The 21155-nt window shown below is 42.7% G+C and overlaps 1 protein-coding gene across 7 annotated transcripts in view; it reads right to left on the reverse strand.

Annotated features, from left to right (window-relative positions):
• The window catches only part of LOC147631269 (DNA primase), a 28825-nt gene extending 8516 nt beyond the window's left edge, over positions 1-20309 (reverse strand). For 2 of the 7 annotated variants that reach the window (XM_086809619.1, XM_086809614.1), the window contains exons 1-7: positions 19874-19995; positions 19302-19406; positions 18986-19178; positions 18398-18550; positions 18212-18263; positions 13389-13563; positions 12128-12210 (exon numbers count right to left, since the gene is read on the reverse strand). In XM_086809619.1, the coding sequence (XP_086665745.1) occupies positions 12128-12210; positions 13389-13563; positions 18212-18263; positions 18398-18550; positions 18986-19178; positions 19302-19406; positions 19874-19964 (852 nt within the window). In that variant the 5' untranslated portion in view covers positions 19965-19995. Of the gene's footprint in view, positions 1-12127; positions 12211-13388; positions 13564-18211; positions 18264-18397; positions 18551-18985; positions 19179-19301; positions 19407-19635; positions 19738-19873 lie in introns of those variants that run through there. The other 5 variants (XM_086809620.1, XM_086809616.1, XM_086809618.1 and 2 more) reach the window with 5 other exon arrangements.
• Between the last annotated feature and the right edge of the window lie 846 nt (positions 20310-21155).

A 21155-nucleotide genomic window follows, 5' to 3' on the forward strand; every position in this document is an offset into this window, starting at 1 on the left:
TGGCTGTGATGTATTGCTTGGAAAGCCTTGGCATACGCGTATTGATCCGTGCAAGGCTTACAAGACCAAGAGGATCACCTTCATGCATAAAGGACGAGAGCATGTAATTGATGCTGGTGAAGAGAGTGATACTATTCCCCTTGTATCTCATGTACAAATTAAGAAAGTAATGAAAAAGAGTGTTTTTACGTACTTGATTTTTGTACGGGATCATGTTAAGGAAAATAATGTACATGTAACCGCTCTTAGTAATGATAGGTTGAAACTCTTGCAAGAGTATAATGATTGCTTTGCTGATGAGTTACCAAATGAGTTGCCACCTGTACAACCAAAAGATCATCGCATTGATCTTGTGCCGAGTAGCTCACCACCTAATAGACCAGCCTATCATGTAAGTGCATCTCAAAAAGAAAAGATCATGAAGCAGGTGAATGAGCTTCTTAAGAAGGGTTTGGTTCAGCTAAGCAATTTCTCATATTGTTCAGCCGTCCTCTTGGTTCAAAAGAAGGATGGATCCTTTCGTATGTGTGGATTATAGAGCTTTGAATAAGCTTACCACATCAAGAATCGGTTTCCGATTCCACGCATAGATGACATCCTTGACAAGTTGGATGAATCGGCATGCTTTAGCCGAATTGATCTCAAGAGTAGGTATCATCAAGTATGTGTAGTATCTAAGGATGTCCACAAAACTACTTTCAAGACAGCATTTGGGGTTTATGAGTATCTTGTTATGCCTTTTGGTCTTACGAATGCCCCGACTACATTCAATAGAATGATGGATCACATATTCCATGGGTACAAGAAATTTACAGGTGTCTTCTTTGATGACATCCGAGTCTTCTCGAAGACCGAAGAAGAGCATAGAGCTCATTTGGCCATTGTTTTTTAAAAACTCCGTAAGCATAAACTCTTCATAAATACAAAGAAGAGTGAGTTCTTCTTGTCAAAGATACATTATCTTGGGCATATTGTGTCCAAAGATGGAGTGCAGATGAATCCTGCAAAGATTGATGCAATTCGGAATTGGCCCGAATTGAGTTCGATGCATGACATCCGTAGTTTTCTTGGATAATGCTCTTACTACCGCAAGTTCATTCGACACTTTGCATAGATTACTTCTCCTTTGCATGATTTGACAAAGAAGAAAGCCACATTCAAATGGACTAATGTAGAGAGGGATGCATTCCTCAAATTGAAAGATGCAACTACTCATGGTTCAAAGTTGATCATTTCGGATTTGCAAAAGCCTTTTAGTGTGGAATGTGATGCATCTGGAAATTACATAGGAGCTGTCCTAAATCGAGAGGGACATGTCGTGGCTTATGAGAGCTGTAGATTGCATGATGCAAATCTATCTATTGGAATTTATGAGAAAGAGCTCTTGGCTGTAATTCATGCACTTACTATATGGAAATATTACCTTCTTGGGATTGATTTCACTATGAAAACAGATGTCACGTGCATCCTGCACTTGGATGCCACGTAGACATTTCTGTACAGAAGGTGCAGGACCTGGGATGGTGAACTGGTCCCATGTGAGCCCAGTCCGGGACGAGTCAGCCAGGGATCCATCTCAGTCGTCCGAGGTCAGGTGTGCATTGTCTTGCACATGAGTCCAAGGGCAGGTGTGCACTGTCCTGCACATGAAGCAGTGCCAGTCCGCGCTATGAGTCTCCCTCTGGAATGATGTCAGATGTTCTGTGTATCTGGTTTGCAACTGGATGCCAGACCTCTGTAGGCATGTAGGTTTGCATGTAGAGATGGGGCCAACCCATAGGGCTACCCCAGTGCGAAGATTTGCACTTGCACTCTTAGTGTGGGCATGGGGGAGGTGTAGAACCACCCCCAAGGGGCCAGGAGGGCCCAAGCTGTGCCCACCAGCCATGGCATGGGCTGGAAGGGCTGTCGGCCAGCTCTAGAGCTTCTGGACAAGTAGCCCGACAGGGATAAAAGCCCTATCCAGCAAGTCGGCCAGGTGTAGGGGCAGTCCCACACCCATGCGCAGATGCCCAGCAGCCTGGTGCTGTCCCAGCAGGCCTGCGCAAAATGGCCAGCATGGTATATAGTGTGAAGTCAGTTTATTGGAAAATACCTAGTCGTGGGGCTTCATGAAGCTGGCCGACTGGATGCAAAAGGGAGTATAAATACTCCAGCCAATAATCATTGAAGTCATCTCATAATTCACCAAGTGCATCAAGCAAACAAGGGCCAGGACAGCCAAGAGGTTGCTAACGCAAAGGGGTGAAGGACTGAAGGTCAAGGGCAGGTTTTCCAGCCAAGAAAAGGTCAAGTTTCTGTATTTGTTTTCAGATTTACATCATTCTAATAAAGCAAATACACCATCCGTGGTGGGGGCCCTACAGAGGGTAATTGGGACCCAATACTGTGTCCTCTCCATCTCCCCTTTCTCTCTCTATTTTCTGCACATCTCCTTTCAGTTTGTGCATTAATTCCGTCGCGAAAAGAGTGCTGATTTCTGAGTTTTGAAGTACCGATCCTTCTCCGAAGCGTCCGCATATTACAGTGGTATCAGAGCCTACTTCAAGGACAAAGATTCAACAAAGAAAACCAGAAAATTTTTTCGCTCGTGTGGTTGGTTTTTAGACGCCGGTGGACTACCCCTTTCGGAGTGACTCCTGTCCCTCGAAGGACGGTTGGTTTTTAGCCTCCGGAAGCCTCCGGAAGTCTCCCACACAGATAGTGGATGGTCAAATTGCGTTCCGGAAAGGAATTGCATTTTCCCGCTATGGCGAGCTTCGGCGACGAGAGAGAACCAGAACCATGGGACCAGAGTGCACCAGGCAGCCCAACTAGGGCACCCGGCTTGAGTGTAACAGACATGTTCCAGCAGATGATGCGAAGACAGCCAAGTTGGATGAGCAGAAGGCGCGGATTTTGGCTCTGGAGGAGCGTTCTCGCTCTCCAGCGTCGTGTTTTCCATCTCCTCCTCCCTCTCCTTCCGTACCCCAGATACCAGATCCTCGTCACAGGGACCCTCTCGAGGGGTCACAGCCGCAGCCAAGCTCCTTGCTTGAGATGCAGATGCGTGCATTGGAGATTCGACAACGAGAAGACGACGCCATGCGACGAGTGGAACACGAGCGTTACCTCAGAGCTTTGGACGCCAGATTGACACCGGCGGCGCCCTCGAATCATTTTCCCGAGAAAATGAATTTCAGTAAGTATAATGGTAAACTCGATCCCACTATTCTTTATTCATGGTTACATCAATTTGAAGCTTACTTTGCCGCAGTTAGGAAAACAGATATTGACAAAGTGATCTTAGCTAGTTGGTACTTGGAAGGTGAGGCCATTCCTTGGTGGACTCAGTGGGCTCATGCCCACACCAGAGCAGGTATGGCAGCTTATGTGTGGGACGAGTTTGTCCGCGACCTTAAGCAGCGGTTTCTACCGCCCCACTACCTTGAGCGACTCGAAGACGAGTTCAGGGGAGCGCGTCAAAACGCGCAACCAGTCCTTCAGTTTGCCAATAAAATTTCGACCTTGTGTTTGCAATTAGACTTATCTGATACGGACAACAAAGGGCAATTTTTGTATGGCCTGGACACGCAAATCCAATGGGAGGTGCGTATGTTTAGGCCAGCCACCATGAAACACAATGGTGGCAAGCCCAAGACTTCCCAGCCAGCTTCTCCCAAGGCTAACGCCTCGGGGGGCAAAAGCCAGAACCAGACAGGGTCTTCCCCAGGACAGAGCCCGGAAGCCTCTGGCTCCAAGAACTCGAACAATGCGTCTAAGCTTACTCCAAACCAAAAAGCGGAGGGGCAAGACAGATGGCAAGTTGAGTGCTGAGGAGCTTTCTCAGTACAGGAAGGAGGGTAGATGTTTCTTTTGTCACACAAAAGGACATACTTCTCGGGATTGTCTGAAGAAGCCTCCAAAGGCCGCCGCCGCCTCCACAGCTTCCGTGGTGAGCACAGCTCCCACATAGACCCCAGCGGCTATCCCTAGTTCTTCAACCCCCGGTGCTTCAATTGGAGCAATTATTAGCCGGGAGCTCGAAGATAAGCAGAAGGGCGCCCATGACCAGGAGTATGAGCGCAACGAATTGCTCAAGTCCTTTGGCTACATAGGTGGCCAGAGAGTCGTTGTCTTGTTTGACAGCGGCAACACAGAGGATGTGGTCACGGAACAGGCCGCTAGGCGTGCCCATTTCGAGCTGACTCCGGTGGACAAACAGGTTGAGGGTTTTAGCACAGGTATGACAACGAGCATCAAGTATGAAGCTCTAGGTGCTAAGTTAGTGATTCAGGGCATAGAGTTTGTGCGTGACTTTATGGTTGCCCCTCTTGTAGGAGCAGACATAATTTTGGGTATCGAGTGGTTTCACAAGTTTCTTCCTGATGTCAAGTGGGACAAGCACACGTTCTAGATCGATCGGAATGTGTCAAACACCCCGGTGACCATTAAGTGTGAGCCAGGTATTCCAAACTTTCCGCTCATAAGCCACTTGCAGGCTAAGCGAGCAGTCAGGAAAGGCGCACAGTGTGCGATGATTTACATCCAGACAGCCCAGACGGTGGCCCGTGCTTCCGAGAAGTACTCGGTTCTCCATGAAAAGTTCCAAAAGATTTTTCTTCGGGACAGTCTTCCTCCCCAGCTCCCCCCGTCCAGACCGGAGGATCACAAGATTGACCTCCTCCCAGGCTCAGAACCCCCGAGCAAGTTTCCATATCGCCTTTCTAAGGCAATGGAATCGGAGTTGGACCGCCAACTCCAAGAATTGTTGCAAGCTGGCTTCATCCGCCCCAGCGTGTCGCCATTTGCAGCACCGATCTTGTTTGTCAAGAAGAAAGATGGGTCTTCTCGGTTGTGTGTCGATTATCGTGCACTCAACAAGCTGACTATCAAGAGCAGATTCCCGATGTCTCGAATTGACTATATTCTCGAGAGGCTGAATGGAGCTAAGGTGTTCTCCAAACTGGATTTAAAGAGTGGGTACCACCAGGTACGGATTGTAGAGGGGGACATCCCCAAGACAGCCTTTCGTACAGAACGGACCCACTATGAATTTGTGGTTATGCCTTTTGGATTGACGAACGCCCCAGCTACATTTAATCGCATGATGATGCGTATTTTCCGGGAGTTGATTGGAGTGTGTGTGTTCATATTTCTGGACGACATACTCATATTTTCAGCTACAGTTGAGCAGCATGACATTGATGTGGAGAAAGTCCTTAAGTTGTTGGAAAGCAACGAGCTCTATGTCAATGAAAAGAAGTCAGAATTTTATCTGTTCCAGGTACATTACTTGGGATATATAATTAGTGCCGAAGGCATTCGACTTGATCCGGCTAAAGTGGCCGAGATTGTTAACTGGGAAGTACCTCAGACTGCTTATGACATTAGATCATTTGTGGGTATATGCCAGGCATATTCCACCCACATTGACAAGTTTTCTGATCTCTCGGCAGACCTCACCGATCTGCTAAAGGGAGTGAAAACAAGGAGGCAAAAGATTCGAATGACTCCACGAGCGTTGGAGGCATTCCAGAACCTCAAGGTGGCTTTGTCAGAAGCGCCTTGTTTAGCCCTTGCCTCGTGGGACGAACCATTTCAGGTGATCACCGATGCGAGTAACATCGCAATTGGAGGTGTATTTTCTTACCCAAACTAAAATATCAAAGAAGCATATAAGGATGGCCAATTTCCTCTCTATGTTTCATTTTCAGATCTTGCACACGTAGGAATGAAGAATGTAGTGGCAGATGCATTGTCACGAAAACCATATGTAACAACCATCTTGATTACCTCTCATGGAGACTTGTCTACCATACGTAATTTGTATCATACGGATGCTAATTTTGCCACTATTTCGATTGATTTGATGGCTGGTCATGCACATTCCTCATATGTGATCAAAGAGGATTATCTCATGAAATATAATTACCTCTATGTGGTGTTCGACATGAGGCAAAAGGTTTTGGATGAGTGCCATATGCTGGTCATAGAGACGTAATACTTACTACGCACATGATTGAGCGGTATTTCTTTTGGCCAAGTATGCGAAAGGACATAGAGACACATGTACGTGCATGTATCACCTGTCAAAAGGTGAAATTTAATAAGCAAAAGACACCAGGTTTGCTTCAGCCATTGCCAATTCTCGCGTAACCATGGAAAAGTATTACAATGAATTTCATTATGGACTTGCCACAAACTCAACAGGATAATGATGCAATTTGAACAATTGTGGATAAGTTTAGCGAGCAAGCTCACTTCTTGCCGATCAAAAAGACCATCAAAGCTGAGCATATGATTAAAATATACCTTGTTCAAGCGTCATGGAATGCCTAAGTCCATTGTGAGACCCTCAAATGGATGTGCAAAGTGAGGCTTCAAATTCAGCCGTGTTGGATCTCTTGAGATGTTATGTGGTGGATCAAAAATCTTCTTGGGAGAAGAACTTACCGCTTGTGGAATTTGCACACAACAACACAATGCATGCATCTACAAGAAAGACCCCGTTTGAGATTGTTTATGGTAAGGTGGTTTTGCCACCCATCCTTCGCACAAAGGATGAGATATTCGCAACTAATGAGTATGTAAGAGACTTGGATATTGCTTTTGCTCAAGTGCGAACAACCATTACAAGGTCATAAGACAAGCATAAAAAGGCTGCCGACAAGCATAGAAGATAATTGGATGTTAAAGAGAATGATTAGGTATTGCTAAAATTTGAGAAAGCAAGACTTGCAAAGAGACCTGGCAAAGACGATACATATCCTAAGCTTGCAACTAGGTACTATGGGCCTTTTCGAGTGATCGAGAAGATCAATGAAGTAGCTTTCAGATTGGCATTGCCTAGTCATTGGCACATACACAATGCTTTTCATGTGAGTCACCTTCGCAAGTATGTAGGACCTAAGCCCAATGAAACGATCATTGAGGATCCACCAAAAGTGAATGAGCTTGAGGAGATCTTGCAACCAGAGCAAATTGTGTATCACAAGGAACGCAAGCTTGCTGTAAGTAAAGTTGTCAAGCGTTACCTTGTAAAGTTTAAGAACCGTCTTTCCATTGATGCTAAATGGGTAGATGAAGAGTTCTTCAAAGATTGCTCGCATGTGCTTCAGACATATTTGGATGCTTTTCAGTTACGGACAGCTGTTTAGAAGCCGAGGGGAATGTCACCATTTGACCACCCAATTGGTCCACCCATGCTGTCTTATCATGTATGTACATTGGATTGGTATCCATGGCAGTTGTATATGCTGAGGATTGATGCCACTCATGTGATACTATGGACTTCGCTTTCCGTTGGAACTTGTATCTCTCTGTACATGCCCAGAAATGCCTGGTGGATTGGTGTTCCATTGGGTCTGATACTTCGTGTACTTGCCTGGAGCACGTCTATTTTAGTAGTCTCATGAGTGAACGGAGATTATCCATACCAATGTTGCATTAAATAACATCTTTATGTGCTTGCTTGCAATTGAAATTGCATGTTGTTTTTATGCTTACCTGACCAATGTGTAGTTCCGGATAAGGAAACACTTGCCCGCGAACTATGTGTGTGAAACTGTCTGCTGACATGGTTATGTGGCATGTGACAGGTGGTATGTATTGGTCATAAACTTAGCCTCAGGAGTTAAGGCTATATTATAAGTGAGTGTGTACACACTTCATTAAGTTTTGGGTGACCAAAACTCACTTATAAATTATGACCAACCCGGTGTTCACACACACTGATGTCCCGAGATGGACAAAAGCCAATGTCCACCGCCCAGACCTTCTCCCCTTTGTACAAAGGGAGTAACCAGCCATGTGTCCTCTCTAGCTTGCTCCACAAAGCACTTGCCTTCGACCTACACTAGAAAACTCACCACCTCACTCCTCCTCTCTCTAGAGATAGACGCCTCCTTCATGAGAACATTTGAGCTGTAATTTCTGCACTTTCTCCTTCCCAACTCCATACCCAAGCTTGCTAAGGTGTTTCTCAAGCTTCCAAGAGTGTTTCCGAATGCTAATCACTCTCCTACACACTCCCAATCACTGAAATTCAACAAAATAGCTCTCCTTATTACTGTAATTTCTAGTCTATTTGCTGAAAACCCTAATTTCAACCCTCCTTTCTCAAGTTGAACCATGGGGAAAGCTTTTCCGAGGTTCCCTTCATCCTCTTGAAGACTTTTGTCACAAAGAAATGTGACAAATCGAAGATCTCATCACTCCAAGGACTTCCATCGCGAAGACTTCCGTTGTCATCAACTCTACTTACAATTGGTAAGCTTTTATGTATAAATATGAAAGCAAGTAGCAAGAGAGAAACCAGATTACAAGATCACATACCCTGTGTAGTGTTCTCTTGCCCTACGTGCTCTCTTGCAGATTGTTGCTACCATGTGTTGGTGAAACAATAGAGAGCAGATAGTAGAGAACATGGGCACTTGAGAGGATAGTGTGAGTTGCATGTCTACATCGACAACCACTTGTTTGCAATACTGTATTCATATGCATTGGTATGGAAATCTGGTCAGAAATGCCCATGACACTATGTACTTGATTCTTCCAAGATCAATAAACTCTACTTACAATTGGTAAGCTTTTATGTCTAAATATGGAAGCAAGTAGCAAGAGAGAAACCAGATTACAAGATCACATACCCTGTGTAGTGTTCTCTTGCCCTACGTGCTCTCTTGCAGATTGTTGCTACCATGTGTTGGTGAAACAATAGAGAGCAGATAGTAGAGAACATGGGTACTTGAGAGGATAGTGTGAGTTGCATGTCTACATCGACAACCACTTGTTTGCAATACTGTATTCATATGCATTGGTATGAAAATCTGGTCAGAAATGCCCATGACACTATGTACTTGATTCTTCCAAGATCAATAAACTCTACTTACAATTGGTAAGCTTTTATGTCTAAATATGGAAGCAAGTAGCAAGAGAGAAACCAGATTACAAGATCACATACCCTGTGTAGTGTTCTCTTGCCCTACGTGCTCTCTTGCAAATTGTTGCTACCATGTGTTGGTGAAACAATAGAGAGCAAATAGTAGAGAACATGGGCACTTGAGAGGATAGTGTGAGTTGCATGTCTACATCGACAACCACTTGTTTGCAATACTATATTCATATACATTGGTATGGAAATCTGGTCAGAAATGCCCATGACACTATGTACTTGATTCTTCCAAGATCAATAAACTCTATTTGAGAGAGGGGCCGGCCGTTCTGGCTCATTGTGTCTCTTGTCAATTCAACAAATTACTTCTTGTATTGAGCATGTGTTCATTAAATCTTAGTGTATTTAAGTGTATTGATTAGCATTTTGTTCAACCAAGTTACAAGCAGAGTGTTGTACATGCTCTTGAAGCTCTAGTAGCAATATCCAATATTTTTGGCCCTTGTAAGCACCCTCCTTTCTTCTTGTATAAAACGTTTACAAAACTTCTAGGAAAAGTATGAAACATTTATGAAACTCGTTTCATGAAACACTTGGCTACTATGGTCAAGAGGGATGAGAGGTTCCAAAGCATGGTTCCTAAGTCATAGAAAGAGGCAACAAAGATATATTATAAATTTGATGTCAGCATGCCACAAGTGAATGAGGTTGTCAAGGGAAAATTTCAAACATTGAAACATGATATAAAAGAGCTGGTCATGCAAATGTACAGAGGCTGAAAAACATACAAGAACATGGGCTGGTTATAGGGTTCTCCGTGTTCAAGGTGATTGAGACTCTATTTGCATGCACGTCAATTGGGTAACCAAGTAAGACATGCATTTCCCAAGGATGCTAAGTGATGTGAGAGATCTCTAAAAACAATTCATATATATGTGTGGCAACCAACACAAATAGCGTCACTTGGTGGATGCACTCACTATCTAGACCGACTCACTAAGACGGCAAGATTTATTCCTAAGAAAGAAAATCTCAACTATGCAACTTGCTCATTTGTATTAAGAAGTCGTTGAGCCTTTATGGATTGCAATTCATATTGTCAATGATCAAGATCCTAAGTTCACCTGACATTTCTGGCATGAGTTGTTCAACAAATTGGACACAATGCTAAGCACAAGCTCATCTGACCATCTTAAGTCTGATCAACAAACAAAGCATGTGCATTGTGAATCAAACCATGGAGGATGTGCTATATGCATGTCTCTATGAGACAGTCTGATTGGGAAGAGTATCTTCCGTTAGTAGAGTTTGCTTACAATCGTGCTTAGTATTCTTCTACTAAGCTGAGCCCTTTTATGCTAATGTATGGCTATCAGCCTAGATCCCACGGATGATTGGCTTAGAAGCTCGAGTTGGTGTGCTACGATTGACTTCTTGAATCCACAGTAAGAGATGATGTAGTTTGCAAGAGAGCATAAAGAGTGCACCAAACAAAGCCAATTTTTTGCCAACCAAAAGCGATCAGCTAGAGTCCTCAAAGAATGCCAAACTTGAGAATCCCAAAAGACTCTCATGTAATGTGGACTTGAAAAGTCTATAAGTTGTCTCCAAGATATTTTGTACCTTATATAATCTTGAAAAGGATTAATGAGGTTGCTTTCGAATTGTGTCTACCGGATGGAGTACGTGTGCATCACGTCTTTCATGTGAGTAGATTGAAAGAGGCGATGGGTACACGAGTTGGTTTCCAACCATGAACTTTCAAGACTTCAAGATCTATCAATCTACGTTCCCCATGAGCTGATGGCTGTTGTGGATCATAGGGACGATCATACGGATGAAGGCAACACTTGGGATAATGTTGCTTCACGCAGAAGCCAATATCCAAATTTTATCTTCTAATCTCTCTCATTAGCAAGGGAAGACTGTTATGTCTCGTGCTTGGACAAAACAAGGCTTATGATTAGAGACCGGCTGGACACAATTCTTATGACAGTGCGAACTCATTATTAGGCTATATATTGTGGCTCATTTGTGTGGGAGTTCATGTGTGCAACTCTACCTTGGGAGAGGGAGCTCCCAAGGGACCCAGCTTGTGGTTAGCCATATCAATGACAATCGTGAGGACCGAGTGCTTGGTATGGAACGTACATGCAATGAGGGTGTTGGTCTCTAGCTCGAGGGTGGCTTACCATTGCATATGGTTTGGAGCCTATGGTTGGGTAACGAGTGCTAATTGAATCTTCTACGTTCTTGTGGATATTTGTGAGCACTCATTGCTTGGTGTACGACGATCATTGCAATGCTTGGGACGTGCTTCTTGGGCATTCTTTTGTGAGTTTCGGTCTTCGGCAAACACACATGTAAGTGGATTCTTACTATGGGATGTTCCAATATAGGACAACATGATGTTGATTATCCGTTTGAATGAAACAGAAGAGTGGAGTAGAAGTGTGTGGAGTTAAGAAGAAGAAGAAGAAGAGCAGCCCTTTCTCCACATTTGTGTTGATTCTTTATGTATCCAAAAACCCTAATCTCATAAACTAAGTTGAAATTTGCATGTCTTGTTGTATGAGCATGAAAAGTTATTCCTAAGTTGAGTCATCAAACCTTAGGTTTCTCATATAAAACTACCTAAAGACATGATTAGGGAGGATTCACAAGCGTTTGGAAACATCACCATTCAGAAAAACAGTCAGTTTTCCTTTGCATGTTGGTGCTGGCTGGAGGCTTTTCACAAGCCACATAAGGACACATATGCCATTAGAGTTCAAAAGCTGGTTGGCATAGTGTTGGGTGAGAGAATTTTGTTGGGTCCACCTTTACCCCTTGTCCGCTGCATGGGTAGGGTCGTGAGTTCAAATCTTGATTAGCCTACATTTAACCCCTTGTCTACTGAGTCCACACCAATCTCCCACACACAATGGGCCTCCAGTGAAGTTCAATGCGGTCTATGTGAGAACCATTTCCCACAGAAACAACATCCATGTAGACTTTGGATTCTATTCGTAGAGGCTTGTGAATGCCCCCCTTAGCAACACAGCATATGACTTTACAGCCCAGTTTTATGTTTGATTCAGCAACAGTATGAAAGGTGGAAGTTCGGGAGTCGTATGAAGCATTAGTTCGCACCACACTAGGAACACCAAATTTGAAATGATACATTTGTGATTTATTCATTGAAAAGGAAAAAATAAGAAAGCAAAGGCTACCAAAATGCTGAGATTTGTTGCAGAAACAAGTTGTTCTCACCTCCGCAACAAAAGCTCCCACGTGTGAGTTGTCCTTAAAAGCAACCTTTGGCATTCGAATAATAATATGCCTTGAGAATTTTGCTGTGCTGTCAGAATCAAAATAGTGAGCATATAACATCAACTTTTGAGTAAGATGCTTTCTAAGTATACAAGTGTAGCTTGTAATTCTAATGCAAAAGTAAGACAGCTAAAATAAGGCAATTCACAAACTAAGTCAATGACAAGGTGTGTTATGTACTTGGAATCTAATCTACAGATTATGGACCTATTAGGATTAAGGGGACCCGAGATTAAGGATTGGCAGGTAGATAATTGGTTAGGGTTCCTTGATTGATAAAACAGGCTCAATGGTTGTTTATAGCAAGTTAGCTATCTATGTCGTAGTTATCACTATATGTACCATAGAGATAGAAAGTAATGCATGCATTCTATGCTAGTCCTGAGCCCTCCTGCATCCTATCAGATAGCCTTCCAACATCATGTGTCCCCAATCTCTTTCAAGTGTGAACAAGACCTGACCAAATCAGATTTAACATGATGCATATGGCATGGTATGTTGTAAATGATATATATATATATATATATATATATATATATATATATATGGTGTGTGTGTGTTTGAGAGTGTACTTACACTTCAAATTTCCCTTTAAAAGTAAAAATAAAAAATAGACAGAAAGAAACTGCATGGCCTCCCTTCTTTTTGGTAAAGTCAAACACACCATTTCAAGGCATCTGCTTCAATAATATATCGACCCTAGCTCTACAACAGCCCTTTTGAGCATCATGTTGCTCCCTTGAATCCCCAAACACTTCTCCTACCATAACTTTCCCTCAAACCCCTCCCTTTGTATATCCTAAACATAACAGGTCATCCTCTCCCTTTTTGTCACCACGTTTTTTCTTGAGGTTACTCCACTCTAGTAGGTTGAATCGCAGGTTGTCCCTTTCACTGAATCTCTTTCACTGAACTTATAGAGAAAATCTTCACAAAGTGCTTAGTTCTTTTGGTCAAAGGATGAGCAAGATTCAGGGCATACAAAATGCACGCATGTACAAATAAGGTTATATATACTACACTGAAGAAATCTTGAAAAATGCACAGCTTAAGCTCAGATACATGTTGCATCTCAAATACCCATTGATAAGTCCAGTATGGAATCTATAATCTTGAAGTTAGAATTTACTGGGCCAATAATCTACCTTTCACTAGACCAGAAGTAGAATTGCCCATGGATGAGATCAGTTTTGATGCTAACCTTCAGTTGTTGAGTCAAGCTCTACAGTCCATGATGGATCGTATTCAAGAGAATAATTGTCATACAAAGCTTCAGCGATCTTCAGTAACAACAAGTCAACAAGAGCATCCCCGTTCAGTCCACTATTCACTTCCCGATTAAACTCCAAATCGAGATAAAGATGGCATGGTGAGCCCTGCGAGGCAGTTTCAGTATTCCAAGCAATGAGGAATCTATGTAGAAGTTCCCATCTAAATTAATTAATTTCCTACTATTCAGGTCACTGTTTCTGTACAGACAACCAGATTTGGGTATAAAGGAAAACAACCATCCCTTTCATGCATCCATCATTGAACAGTCCCTTCATGGAGTTCGATTGTATGAGCTGCCCATATGTGGAAGCTGCAAAGTATCCAAATATAGGAGTCGTCCTCTCTCTAAAGCACTGCACAGTCTCTGCATGAAGGTCCTGCTAAGGTTATGGCAAGTTGAAATGTAAACAGGCATCCATGCAAACCATACAGGCAGGGAGTTGGAGCTGTTGCTGCTGACAACCTTCCACAAAGAAGGTTAGATACACACACGTGCAAGCTGCTAGTCAATTGGGATGTTATAGGAAGGATGATCAGCACTAGCCACTGAAATTGAAACTGACCCCAATAGAGCGTAATATACAACAGATTTCAGGCTGTATATAAACCCTAGGATAAGTAGATTAACCAGCGCTTATGACTGAGATTGAAACTAAACCCCATAGATAACAAGAAATCAACAATAGCCTTTAATGCAAGGAATTACAATCCCACAAAAATCGAGAGGTGAAGACCATTACAATTTGAAGCCATGTGTGGATTATGTACCTAGAATCAAATAGATGTTTGGTAAATTACCACAAGTATTGATACAGGTTTTTGCATTCTATCTGTCTTATAAGAATAGAGCTACATGTATTTGAATAATGCCTGGTGGCAATAAGCATTGACTTCTCAATGAGGAAATATATCATGCTGATGCTTCAGATTCCTTTCATGTCTTGAGATGCATATGATTTTGACAATTTTCCCAAAAACGTATATATACGCATCAATAATGTTGGTCAGCAAGTATATATTGTTGTCGGCCTACCGTCCAATGCATGCATGCCACATGGCACTACTACACGTGCTTGAGGATACACTATGGGTGGTGGATCATAACGATATGCAAAAACATGTAGGTGTAGCTACCATGGATGTCTGACCACTTATTTTGCAGTGGTGCCATTGGTGTTGGTGCCACTCGACCATGGTGGCATCACCATGCCACTTTGTTGGTCTTTGGTCATCATGCCACACCATGCACCATGCGGTGCTACTTGGGTCACCATGCACCACTTCCCATCCTTTTCGGGTACCCATGTTTTGAGACACCTCACTAGTAGCAAGGCATCACAATATGCCTCCACTGTGAGGCTTGGGATTTCTATCCGGCCTCACATGGCGCTCTAGAGGTGAGCTTGGTTGTACAGAATTTTTTGCACCTATATGGGGGCACCTTGAGGTATAGTAACGTGGCATTGCCCGACCTCTCCTACCTACATTTTGATACATGCCGGCTTGTGGGACAAAGAATCCCGTGCCTCAAACACCCATAAGCCTACTCTCATCACTTTTGTGACCTCTAAATCCTACCTACGTTTTGATACATACCGTCTTGTGGATCCCGTGCCTCGAACACCCATAAGCCTACTCTCATCACTTTTGTGATCCCTCTAAAGTGATGAAAGTAGACTTATGGTTGTTCGAGACACGGGATCCCTTGTCCCACAAGCCGGCATGACAAATGTGATGAGAGTAGGCTCATGGGTGTTCAAGGCACAAGATCCCTTGTCCCACAAGCAAGCATGTATCAAAACATAGATAGAAGAGGTTGGGCAATGCCACATTATTAAGGTGCTCTCATATAGATGCAACAAATTAGGTACAACAAAGCTCACCTCTAAAGCACCATGTGAGGCCGGATAGAAATCCCAAGTCTCACATCAACACATCCATTAGACCATAGTGCAAAGGGATACAAATACCCTCGCCATGGTCATTGGTGATCCTTATATTACAAGATACTCTCCCCCAACACCTACATATGAACCCAAGTACACCGAGAATATGCTTAGGATGGCACAATCAAAGCCAATACACACTCTAAAGTTGATGACCAAATTTAATGATGCAAGTGATCCAAGGCAACACGTTGAGACATTTGATTAAATTTGCAAGGCTCTTGAACATTGAAGAAATCTTACCATAGTCACAAATAAACCCGTTTGTTCCTACAAAGTATGAAACACACGAAACGAACGAAGTATTTTGAATGAAGTGAAACACTCTTAACCAAAATGCCATTGGGCCCAAATTTGATTTTTCTATATATATATATATATATATATATATATATATATATATATATATATATATATATATATATATATTCTTCTCCTCTTCTTCCTCTTTACTTTCTTCTCTTCTTCATCTCAATTTATTTATAAAAGAAACCTGAAAAGAAAATCAACGAAACTTTTCTTATGCCTACGTATAACAATTCCCAAATTTGACTTCTTGGTCGATCTGATCTAATTATTGATGAAATTTCTTACAAATATTTTGCTAGCTCTTCAATTTCTCACATTTACCCTTAAACAAGTGTTCTACTAGCTCTTTAATCTAACACTTTCTTTCAACTTATAAATCCGAATTTCACACTTCTGTCTCAATTACACTTGATTTCCTACCGAATTGTTGAAATTTTCTACAATTTCTCACTTTCCAATTTATAAATCTCAATTTCATACTTTCACATCCAATTGCTAAAATTTCCCTAATTTCTCACTTTTTCCCAATTCGACTTGAAAGGTGTCACTTCGAAACCTATCAATTTCATCCATAGAGACAAAACGAAACAAAACATGTCAAAATGACATGATAGGAAGTATTACGATGGAGAAGCTAAGCGCTTCTTTGCTAAATCAAATCACCCAAAAATTGCAAGCAAGACAAGGTTGAGAACCGCAAGGTAAGTTGTGCCTACAGAGAGTGGCAGAGTGACCAATCAAACACACTCAGCTTTGACACCCACTACTCCCTGTGAAGGGTTGCCAAAACCTTCAAAACATGCAAACAATACAAATTTCGAACAAGTTTCAAAAGTGTCAAGCCCCAAGGAAAGGTGCTATATGCCTGTACAAATGTGTACATACATACAAGCATGTGCATGCATACATACAGAATGTATGTGTATATGTACATATGTATGTATATGTATATGTATGTAATATGGATGTATCCATTGTTGGGTTTCTAAGTCTTCACATGTGTACCCACTTGTGTCTCTGTGTGAGCAGCCCTAGTATGTGTGTGCACTGTGAACACCCACTTATGTGGGTCAATGAGTAAGTCTGTGTGAACAACCTCCTATAGCCATTTTATGTGTGAATGTGATAAGCAATGATGTCATAGGCCTAGCCATGTGTCATTGCCCCAATAAATGTGATGTGTCAAAGATAAAGCTTTTAAGCATGTACTTAGTGTAAGCTAGAATCATCAATCAATATCATCATTCAATGGTGCATGAGGAGTTTTAGCAAACAATTGGTGTATGGGAGGTGAATTTACCTGATTAAGTCCCCAAAGGACAGTCAAGGACGCAGTTTGGACCACGTAGTTGGTGGAGCAGAGTGTGCTACCAGGGAGGAGCTGATCTTCACCACTGCGAGCCAAGCTGCCTGAGGGTTCGGACGCATCCCCCACAGCCCCCCTATTCCTTAGATTGGGCCACCAAGACTAGGGTCCCAATATTGCCCGGTTCAACCATTTTTATCTAGATGAGTGGCATGCAACCAAAACGGCTTCATCAGCATCCTGGCTAGCACCACCACCTCCAACCATGCTCCAGTTTTCTTGCGTCTTGGTGACCCTTTGCCAAGAGTCTACCATGATCCCAAAAGATCCTCTCAGATGAATGAGACCATTGACCACTTGCTGTATCAATACCCTTCCCAAGCTTGCAGCTGGGAAGCATTGACCACATTATTAAACAACATTGGGCACATATTTTAATCAAGAGTTTTACGAAAAGGCTCAAGAATGACACGTGAAAGGTTCTCTGTTTTTCTTGTCGTTTTTATAGAAGCCTACAAAGGGAGCATTCCAATTGACTCGCTCAGCTTTCAGCCTTACCTTCTACAACTACCTCTTGTGAAAAGACACTAGGCCAAGCATGACAGTGATGACCAACAAAGGCTCTTCACGATGATACTTTGGAACACCCATACAAAGTACAGTAAGCGCTTTTTCATTCGCTTACAGCAATCCATGGTTAGCTAGTGGAGAGCACTATGAGGTGTTAACCCTAGCTTCCCCATATGCAAAGTACACTCAAGACTGTCCCTGGTTGTAGCCTTGACCATTCAATCAAGCTAACAAGGCTTGAGTTCTACACGCTAATCCTCAAATCTAGACAAATAACTCTTTTAGACCAGCCTAGAGGGCTCGGCTACAATCTATCCTTCAAGACTTTGATAGCCTAGATTGTCTCAGCTAAAGCTATAACAATAAACAATCTTAACTCGAGGGCCAGTAGTGTCTTAAATAGCAAGCCACCCAACCATGCATGGATGCATATTTAAGCCTGCAGACTGCCACCTGCCACTGTACTGATGACATTTGATGTACTGACGTGGGCCCCCTCCAGACCCTTTTGGCCCACTCCATCCGAGCTACATCCCCTTGTTTAAAGTGTACCTTAGAAGACTTGATGAAGCACATGTTTACAACCACATGATGCAATTAAAAAACGGCAAAGACCCTCACCTCAGTGATTATCTCATAATGATGTCGATAATCCTGTGGCATAGTTTCATACCTGGAAAAGACACATATACTGAACTTTAACAACTATTTGATCAATAGAACTGTTCAGAGGGAGATGGTTACACAAGCACGTAGAGTCAAGTATGATAACCTCATTGTGTCAAAGGCCACGTAATATCCACTAACCTGCACCAAAATTCTTTGTACGTAGTTGCTAGAAATCGCCGCTGTCCAGTAAAGTGATCTTGGTAAGTAAATACAGCAATGTCCCTGCTGCCATGACTTTCCACAAATTGCATGGCTTGTTCCTGCTTTGCAAATGTTGCCCATACTGCATTCCTGAGAGCCAAAAATCATCAGCAACAGATTAAAATGTACTGCAGTTTTGCTAGTGTCATATGGAGATGAGACGGTTAAAACAAGAAATACATTGTACAAAAATGACTTGGAAGGCTAGATGCACTAAGGCGATTGAGGGCACTTTGGTTTATGAGTCACAATGCATTTGCAAGATTTGGAGTGATAACATCCACACCCTCATGGCCACTTGGGCCAGAATCCAGGGATCTTAGAGGGCTGCGGAGAGAAAGCGCGGCCGGTGTATGAGAGTGGGATTATGGCATCTTTTTCACTACCACTCATATGTGACTTGTTGGCAGCACAAGGCACCTGATTGGTTGAGATTTCCCCCTTGTTTGGTTTGAAAACTCCCTTTTGTATATATTTTCATACTTAATTAATAGAAGTCCCTTTTCCAGGAAAAAAATGACTTGCCTTGAAATGGAGTATCCTTCAGCTGCAAGGTCTCTACGAATTTCATGCAACAAGCGTAGCACTTGTGGTGCTCTCTTTGTACACTTGCCGGCAGGAGACCCATAAAAGACCCCAGGACTAACTTCCTTGGTAAAAGATATCAATTTTAAACTCTTCAACTCTGGTGTAACGAAACCATCTGCAGAATGTGTTGCTGTGGCAGAATTTGAGATCCATTACATGTAACAAACTTTTAATGATCACAAAGTCCAATCCAGCAAAATCAAAAACACCTTGAATTTTTGAAAAAAAACATGTAGATTCATGGTCACCTCACCTTTAAGTGAAGAGGTTGGGGTTTCATCATCTTTCCTTACTGTGTCAATGCATGCTTTCATCGTGGGGCTTCTTGGACTTCGAGAAGCGTGGCTGGTTTTAGCACCTGCAGCAAGGTAACATCAAATATGAGCTTATAATTTAGAACTAGCAAACACAATTAATAGAATACAAATGGAGCATTCAAGGCACCACCCTGCTTCTAAACATGTTTCTTGCCTTAATCACATCAATGTATACATGTAATCTATAACCTTCCCTCCATGATGAGGCATTTGAACATGATACTGCACACATAGAGTATTGCCACACTGAATGAATATGTGATAACGCACCCGACTCATATGGTCTGCTTATAAAAACCCAACAGATCCCAAATATCATGTGAGATACCAAAGAATTGAAAGACCAGAAGAGATGCATTGCCTGAGACAGATTTTCTGCTGCGGGTAATGACAGCCAGACAGGGGGGAAGGGTTATACGAGGCGATGTTATGCCGGCACAACATTGACGTATTGCATACAAAACATCAAAGTCTTAAACTGCCCAGAAGTAATGGAATCGAGTGTTACACTGAGGTATTGTATGTCTAGTTCGGGCAAATGCATCCATGTTGGTGGTATTACTTGGAATCGCAGAACAGCAATCAAACGAACAAGACATGGGTTAGCAGAGAGCTTACGCGGGAGCGCAGGAGAGCGGCCCCGGTGGAAGCAGTGCAGCAGGCGCTCCGCATCCTGACTGGAGCTCTCGCTCTTCTTCATTTGGGCAGTCTGTACCTAGACAAACACACCCTCTTCAGTACCTTCTTTGCCGCCAACCCCATTTCAAATGGTGGGCGCCCACACGAAACTTTTGTAGAGCCAATTACATGGGCGCCCCTATCAACCAATAGTATCCAAAGATGGGCTCTGTTCAGCCAATCAACAACTCTCAAGGAAAGAAGAGCATCCTACAGTGAAGCACCCCAAACTACCATCAAGGTGGGGAAAAAAAAGTGATTGTGAAGGTATCTAGTAGGCACGGAAGTGGAACATATGCATGTTGTCCAACAATTGTTGTGGGCTAGAACCTCGAGCTTGAGTCGATACTCGATCATTGTTAAGAATACGAGCTAAAGTGCACCCATGAAAAAAGGGTAAGCTCGTCGTCTAGGATAGTCTATGAGTGGATACTCGGTCATTGTTAAAAATACAAACTAAGGTGTGCCTATGAAAAAGGTAAACTCGTCGTCTAGGATAGTCTATAAAGTTCGTAAAATCTTGCAAATTGGACACCCTCTTTGTTGTGAGGGGAGTTATAATATTTAATTTATGGGCTTTCTGTGAACTCCCTTCTAGACACTCCTGCTCGTCCATCTGCCCTCACCTCATCCCTATCAAGCCTTCCAATCAGCATGTTTTGAACCTAGCCTATAGTTTCAAAACATAAAAGGAGAAGGGTGTTTCTCGTGATATTACATGTACATGTTGTTGAAGGCCCACTGGCTACAATGACTAGGGGTGAAATGACTCACAACTAGCTTTAACTAAGGAAGCCGATGTTGGTACTCGAGTGAAAAGGGGATACAAATCAGTAATAGTAAGATTCTCCTCTTTTCTCTTATGGGTGTTAATTGTGCCACTTTTGACTAGCTTGTGATTCAGGTTTGAGGACGACAAGTAACCTTAGAGTTTAACATCCATGACAAGGGTCCTTTACTAAAGCACTAGAAGGCTAGCTTAAGGACGACAAGTGACCTTAGAGTTAAAAATCCATGACAAGGGTCCTATGGGCTCCCTCTAGCTTGAGGCTAGAGAGAGCCCAAAGAAACTGAATGATGGGCGAAAGGCTTGATCTTTAACAGTTGTCACG

Source organism: Cibotium barometz, chromosome 15 (genome assembly GCF_041138505.1).
Source record: "Cibotium barometz isolate CiBa-2024 chromosome 15, ASM4113850v1, whole genome shotgun sequence".
In the NCBI taxonomy this organism is placed as follows: Eukaryota; Viridiplantae; Streptophyta; class Polypodiopsida; order Cyatheales; family Cibotiaceae; genus Cibotium; species Cibotium barometz.